Raw genomic sequence first — 8,238 nt, 5'->3', positions numbered from 1 at the left:
GTTTTTTTTTTAATACATATATCATGATTATAATTATGTTTTATAAAAAAACCAAAACCATAATTTATAATAGTTATTATAATATTCTGTATTTCTAATAACTTAATTGTAGAATACTAATTTTATTTTATTAAAATTAAAAATTATGGTGCTTATATATATAAAATAATATTATTTATTTTTTTATATGGACAATAGTGAAAATTTTGTAAAGAAAAATCATTGAAAAAACTTTAAAATATATTTTTAAAATCTATTATAAATTAAAAAAAATTAAAAATAAATTTTTAGCCGTCTGACTGAAGAAATATTACAACAGTAAGAGGGCCTGAGAGTTAAGGTTCATATATATAAAAAGTATTCTATCGCTTTGCTGCCCATCCTCTCTAATCAAAACATTCTCCTTCGGCCACCTTATCTCTCAATTTCTCTCTGCGTCTCTCTTATGCTTTCTTATTGAAAACCAACGATTTGGGTTTTGTTTAAGGGATCTAAAGAGAGGGAAACGGAGAGGGAGAGACATGGAAGCGGTGCTACAAACCAGAGGGCTTCTTTCACTCCCATCAAACCCCAAAACCAGAGCTTTATATCCTTCACAGGGCTTAAAGAAGAGGCTTTTTGCTACAAAACCTCAAACTTTTACCGGGTTTTCTTTATCTTCAAATGGGGTCCCAAAATTTCCTACCTTTGTATCAAAACCAAGTGGGTTTTCTCCAAAAGATAGAAACTTGCATATTTGCAGGGCAGAGGCTGCAGCTGCTGGACAACCTTTGTTTGGTGAAGAAACTGATAAACCAAAGTTTTTGGGTATTGAGCTTACGACTTTCAAAAAAATTATCCCACTTGGGTTAATGTTCTTTTGTATTCTTTTTAACTACACAATCCTTAGAGACACTAAGGATGTGTTGGTTGTGACAGCCAAAGGTAGCAGTGCAGAAATTATACCATTTTTGAAAACTTGGGTGAATTTGCCTATGGCTGTTGGGTTCATGTTATTGTATACAAAATTGGCTAATGTATTGTCAAAACAAGCTCTCTTTTATACTGTAATCGTTCCTTTTATTGCTTTCTTTGGGGCTTTTGGGTTTGTTTTGTATCCTCTCAGCAACTATATCCACCCTCAAGCGTTTGCTGATAAACTTCTCAACGTACTTGGCCCAAGGTTTCTTGGTCCTCTTGCAATTATGAGGATTTGGACTTTTTGTTTGTTCTATGTCATGGCTGAATTGTGGGGGAGTGTGGTGATTTCAGTGCTGTTCTGGGGATTTGCTAATCAGGTAATCATCCTTCTTTATGAAGGTTGTTTTGGATTCAAAATTGTCTGTTGATTGTTTGTAGCTGTGGTTGTCTTTTTTTTTTGGTTATATAATTTGTCTTTTTCGTACATTGTTTTTAAAAAAAGAAAGGAAAAATCCATGTGCTAGAGGTCACTGATATGTTACTCATGCTTTCTCTAATCGATAATTCTTTGAATTGTTACAAAGCTGCTCTGAATTTGAGTTGTAGTTTGCATAAGGTTCATGTTTCAGTCATTGATATTTCCAATCGATTTATAGGTTCCCTCGTCATTTCTGATGCTTTTGTTTTTTCATCCAGTTATAATACATGCTGAAAATATTTTTGGGTGCTAGTTCCTCAGCATCTGTGCCATGCTTAAAAGAAAAAGAGATTCATGGATTATGAAAAGTGCTGCGAGTTTTGTTGGAGTGAAGTAAAACTGGTTTGATTAATAAAATTTTAAAGAGCTGAATAAGATATGCTGTTTAGCATGAATAATTTGATTTTTCATTAGTGAAAGTTGCTGGTTTAAATGATCCGATCAAACAAGAAAAGACATAATTGCTTTTCTTCATTTGGCATTCAGTGAAGCTGAATAAGATGTGGACTATTTGAGGTCATGTAGAGGTTCATCTTTCTCATCTCTATGGAAAGGGTTTAACTAACTGTTGAGGAAGATTGGATAATAACTCTCTGTGATGTGCTTGTGAAGCATGTTTATTTTAATCTTTAAGTTGACTCTCAATTGATATTCAGTTAGATGTTACAAACAGTCTTAGCACTTCATATTGCCTTTTTTTGGGCTTATGTCTGGTGTGGATGCCAGGTTTGCCCTGCCATAGTTGTAATTGTACCTTATACAAATGCTTCTCTCATTTGCATCTCTTAATTACCTGGTTAAGTTTTGTTAATGCTTCCAAAGGACCTATGATGGTGTTTGTTCATTTTGTTGAATCTCCTGCAAGGGTTGTGGATATGATTCTGTTTACCTGTACACAAATGAACAGAGTTTCATACTGCTCTAAATGTGTATTATTTTTTAAACTTTAATTTCCACTTTTATCAATCGGGGGATTAATACAAATGCAAGAATCGTCTATGCCATGTTTAGTGCAAGAGTGGTTATGGACAGATGCTTCTTCTGATATGTATAAAGTGTTTTTGTTTTCTCTTCCATATCTGAATGGCACTTAAATGTTGATTGAAGCTACCCACTTAATGATGTTCCATGTATTGTGCAGATCACTACTATAGATGAAGCAAAACGATTTTACCCTCTTTTTGGACTTGGGGCGAATGTTGCTCTGATTTTCTCAGGCCGAACAGTGAAGTACTTCTCAAATTTGAGGAAAAACTTGGGTCCTGGTGTTGATGGTTGGGCCATCTCGCTCAAAGGAATGATGAGCATTGTGGTGTTGATGGGGCTTGCAATCTGTTTGTGTTACTGGTGGGTGAATACGTATGTTCCTCTACCAACCCGAAGTAAGAAGAAGAAGGTAATCTTCTCAAAGTATACTATTTAAATTTTATTATGAAATTGAAATGGTATACCCATAAAAATTACTTGATTTTTTTTTTTAATTTGGCACTGGATATTATTTTCATCAGCCACCCTGCAATTTTTTTTTTTAACACGGCACTCTTAATTTAAGGAACAAGTATTAAAAATGTGATGTGACAGCATCTTACCAGCTATATGCTTGTCATGCCATATTTTGTTTATTATTAGCCTATCTAGATTTGTTCATTCAATGCTGAGTAGGACAGGCTTACCTTTATAATTTTGTTAACAAGGATTTTTTTTTTAAAATTACCTTTATAATTTTGTTAACAAGGATTTGTTTTTTAAATTATCATTGAAGGTGTTAAAAAGCTTATTTTGCAGCTCGTATAAAACAAACAGAAAGGTTAAATCACTCGAAGGAACCTTGTGTATAGACAATGAAGGGTGTGAAAACATCCTTACAAATTATCTAAAGCTGCAGAAGTGAGAATATTTGTTCTGTAAATATTTCCACCATATTGATAAATGTACAACCACTTCAAATTTTATTACTAAAGAGTTCATGTGCTTGCTCTAGTACAATTTATATTTCGAAGATTCAAGTTGTTTTTCAAAATGCTTTTCACTTGGAAATACATCAAAATATTATTTTTTTACTTTTTGTTAAATTAAAGCAAGATAAAAAATCAAAATTTCTCAGAAACACGGTTTGACCGCAAAAACAAACACAACTTAGATAGAATGAAAATCCATGTGCAGGAAAAGCCAAAGATGACCACAATGGAGAGCTTGAAATTCCTTGTGTCTTCCAGATATATTAGAGATCTTGCTACTTTGGTGGTTGCATATGGTATTAGCATCAACCTTGTTGAGGTTACCTGGAAATCAAAGTTAAAGGCTCAGGTAAACTTGATCTGATTGTGTCCTTGCCCTCCTTTTCTCTGTACTTGTTGATTGCTGATTCTCTTTGCTCCCCTCTCTGTCACTCAATTCGCAGTTCCCCAGCCCAAATGAGTACTCTGCCTTTATGGGTGACTTTTCAACAGCAACTGGAATAGCAACTTTCACGATGATGCTTCTAAGTCAATTTATATTTGACAAATATGGATGGGGAGTTGCAGCTAAAATTACACCTACAGTCCTGCTTCTAACAGGAGTTGGTTTCTTCTCTCTGATTTTGTTTGGGGGCCCTCTTGTTCCTACCCTTGCACAGTTTGGGATGACTCCTCTTCTTGCTGCTGTATATGTGGGTGCCTTGCAAAACATTTTCAGCAAGAGTGCCAAGTACAGTTTGTTTGATCCATGCAAAGAAATGGCTTATATTCCCTTGGATGAGGACACTAAGGTATGGACCTTTTGCTTGTTTTAGATGCTTTATTAGTTTAGACTGGCAATCTGTTTCAGTCATTCTGAGACAGTTTTGATGCAGGATATGGGAAAGTCAATTTAAAAATGGCTTGTTGTTCAGTGCTAATTTTGCTCTGCATTAATCTGTGCTGTAGGTTAAAGGGAAGGCAGCCATTGATGTTGTCTGCAATCCGTTGGGTAAGTCTGGAGGGGCTCTTATTCAACAGTTTATGATTTTAACCTTTGGGTCGCTTGCCAATTCAACTCCTTACCTTGGAGGAGTACTTCTGGTGATCGTGCTTGCATGGTTAGCCGCAGCCAAGTCTCTGGATACCCAGTTTACTGCTCTGCGCCAGGAAGAAGAGCTTGAGAAGGAGATGGAAAGAGCGGCTGTGAAGATTCCCGTAGTGTCTCAAGAAGGTGGGAATGGCTCTCTTCCAAGTGGCACTGCACTCGATCCAACAGCAGGTGACTCGACCAGCAGTTTGTCTGAACCTTCAGCTCCCCATAAGAACTAGTATGTTTCTTCCATTCCTCCACTGTGGGATGCTGGAAGAATAAGCGACCTCAATGAGAAAGTGCTAGTAGGTGAATTTATTTGTAGGAAAAGAATAATTAGTTAAAAGGTAGCACGCATCTTGCTGTTCCTCTTCGTTGACAACGGACTTCAAAAGTCTTGAGTTCGTCCAGTTTTTAAGTACGTGTTGTAGAATTGAAATTGGATTAATATTCATAGATATCTGTTTTTAAATGGTTTTCAAAGTGAATTTTTTTTAATGTTTTTTAAAGTGTTTTTAAATGGTTTTGAATTTAAAATCAATGAAAAGCACTTTTTAAATATTTCACGCTTTTTATTTGGGAGTGGGGCAATAAATATAGGTTTTTAAAGTGTTTTTTTGTTTGAATATTCATCAAAATAATTTTTTTTATTTTTTAAATTTGTTTTTGCTTTTTATTTGGGAGTGGGGCAATAAATATAGGTTTTTAAAGTGTTTTTTTGTTTGAATATTCATCAAAATAATTTTTTATTATTTTTTAAATTTGTTTTTAATATTAACATATTAAAAACACAAAATTAATCTAAAATTAATTTTTTAAAAAGAAAAATGGCTGGATAACAAAGCAAAATAAAACCCTCTTGAATAATATAATTTGCTAGCAATAATGAAAAAAAGAAAGAAAGTGCAGCGACACATTTTTTAGCAATTTATAATCCTGCATTTGCCAGACACACTTTATTTGGAAAGTTGGGATTTTGGAACAATTCGATTTCTTAACTCTCAATAGGTTTTAGGTAAATCTAGGATTAGAAGGGAGGAGGATTCAAGCAAGGGGATGGATAGGAAAGGGAAGAGAAGATTGAATAATGGTGCGGTTTCAGTTTTATAACCAAAACCGAAAAACCGAATCGAACCGAAACCGGAAAAAAAACCGAGCTAAAACCGGAAAAACCGAGCCAAAACAAGCCAAAACCGAGCCAAACCGGAAAAACCGAGCCAAACCGATTTGAACCAGTTTTCCCCCTAAAAAACCGAATTGAATCGAACCGAAACCGGTCGGTTTGACCCGGTTTCGGTTTGGTTTTAGGTTTTTTTTCAATTTTTTTTTTCAGTTTGGTTACTTTTTTTTGATAAAAACTAAACCGATCCGAAAATGATCACCCCTAGATTTTAGAACAATTCAATTTCTTAACTCTCAATAGGTTTTAGGTAAATCTAGGATTAGAAGGGAGGAGGATTCAAGCAAGGGGATGGATAGGAAAAGGAAGAGAAGATTGAATAATTATAAAAAATAATTATTATCACCCAACAAAATATTTGTTTCCTTCTCCACCTTGTTCTTCGTTCATTTATATTCATAAATGAAAGCAAAAACTTATGACAGAGTTTAATAAATGCTTCATACCACACGCACATATCTATGAGTAATGGCTATATATATATATATATTTGTGATCTCATCATTTGCATTGCACCAAATCTGAGGGCTGCCATCGTCATAGTTTAATGACAGCAATTTAAGACAGACAGAAAAATATTGTATAGGGGGCGCCAGGCGTGCCTCTTGATAAGCGTGGGGACGTGTTGTACATATATGTCAACAATTTTTTTCTTTTAAATAATATTTTATATTTTAAAAATACTGAATTTTCTCAACTCTTATTGATAATTACAAAAAAGAAAATTGAAATAACAAAAAAAATCTCTATGCAATCGTTAAAAAGTTATATTACAAGAGTACTTTAGATATTTTAATTTTCAAATGAAATTCTAAAAAAACGAGAAGCTAAATGAAATTTACTTTTCAAGATTATTTAATAATCTTACTATGTAATAAAAATATGAGATGATTGAGTATTTAATTTAATAATAATAAATTGATTTCATAAAATATACAAATACTGTATTACCTTTCAAGCTAAATTATTTGATTTTATTTTAGAATGGCAAGATATTCATTTAAATGTTTAAATGCATAATGAAATGTGAATATAGATAAATTTATTTTGTTTGTTTTTATATTTTTAAAGTATTTTTAAATTTTTTATTTACTTTAAATTTATATATTTTTAGTATTTTCAAATTATTTTAATATACTAATATTACAAATTAAAGTTAAAAATATTATTAATATATAATTTTTATATAAAAAATTATTTAAGCTACACAAATAAATACAAGGGTCTGCTGGGGACCTACAAATCATACAAGAGCAGTAGCAGCGCACGCGGTGCTTGCAATATTGTCCTAACGTTTGCCTTCGCATAGCAATCCAAACTTTTGTCATCGACCATTCACTGCTATATCACGTCATCACATCATGAATAAAAAAATATTGAAAAAATAAGAATTTTAACTAAAATAATACATTTTTTAATCTTAGAAACTAAAACCACGCACATTTAATTTAATTATCATAAAACTAAATACATACAATTTTTGAAAACGGGTCCACGGCTGGTTACAGTCAATTGTGTTCTCCTTGGAAGAGAAAAGGCCACGAAGTGACAAAGGAAGGAATATTAGCATTAAAGACAAATTGTGCTCTTCCCTCTGTTACTCCTCTAATCATATTATTTTTGCATCATTTAATAAATAACATAAACATTAAAAAGATGATAAGTGATGTTTATGTATTTTGAAATTACTTAAATATTATATTATTGAATTATTTTTTATGATCTTTGCATGATTCTACATTTTTTGGCATTTCAAAGACTATGTGTAATTATAAAATGTATCGATTTACTGAATAAGGTTATTGTATTTGTTTACAAGATTTTTTATGCAGGATAAAATTTTAAGTATAATTTTTATATAGAAAAAATCTATTCAAATCTTGTTAAAATTATAAAATTTTAATAGTCTAAAATCATAAAATAAATCAAATTCCATATGAATAAAAACTATGATTTTATAAATTCTTTTAAGCTCAAAACACCGATTTTGGCTATTATCCAACTGTTTCTAAAAATGTTTATCAAAATAGTTTATTAATTAATATCATGGTTCTGAACCATGATATTTGAATAAATATCACGTTTCTGAACTATGATAGTTGATTAAATGTCACAATTCTAAACCACAACACTATGAAAATGTCACATTTATGAACCGCAACATCATGAAATTGTGCTTTTTTCACCAAAACTTTTTCATCTTGTGCTATCTTACTATTTATTTGTATTTTGTGTGCTAATTACCTATCACGACCCGAATCTCAGGTCTATAACCGGCAATGCAGGAGCGTTGTTGTAAGGACAACTCCCACGTATAGGTCTATAACCGGCAATGCAGGAGCGTTGCTGTAAGGACAGCTCTCACCTACATTAAGCCTGAGAACAAACACGTATAAAAAAAAGGTATAAAAAAAAGTTATATATAAACATGCATCATTTCATCATCATTTCATAATAAAAAAAGTTATATATAAACATGCATCATTTCATAATCTTATAAAATCTTATATTATTCAGAATTAATGGAAACAAATGATACTTTAAAACTTCTCACCGGTCATTAAAATAAAAATAATACTCCATAATACTCATTACATTGTCAAAATCCAAACTTAATTAAAATAGGGTAATAATAGAGTATCTAAGATAT

The 8,238-nt window shown here is 32.1% G+C and overlaps 1 protein-coding gene across 1 annotated transcript; it reads left to right on the top strand.

Moving 5' to 3' along the window:
• The first annotated feature begins 361 nt into the window (after nt 1-361).
• Nucleotides 362-4,891, top strand: LOC105133369 (plastidic ATP/ADP-transporter-like). Its single transcript, XM_011037329.1, has 5 exons — nt 362-1,277; nt 2,520-2,774; nt 3,542-3,685; nt 3,780-4,127; nt 4,285-4,891. Exons 1-5 carry the CDS (start codon nt 522-524, stop codon nt 4,645-4,647), a joined length of 1,866 nt encoding a protein of 621 aa, XP_011035631.1. The 5' UTR covers nt 362-521; the 3' UTR covers nt 4,648-4,891.
• Nucleotides 4,892-8,238: the final 3,347 nt, after the last annotated feature.

The sequence above is a fragment of the Populus euphratica genome, unplaced genomic scaffold (assembly GCF_000495115.2).
Source record: "Populus euphratica unplaced genomic scaffold, PopEup_1.0 scaffold33.1, whole genome shotgun sequence".
Classification (NCBI taxonomy): Eukaryota; Viridiplantae; Streptophyta; class Magnoliopsida; order Malpighiales; family Salicaceae; genus Populus; species Populus euphratica.
The sequence above is the reverse complement of the archived record's forward strand: the minus strand, read 5'-3'. Positions and strand labels throughout refer to the sequence as shown.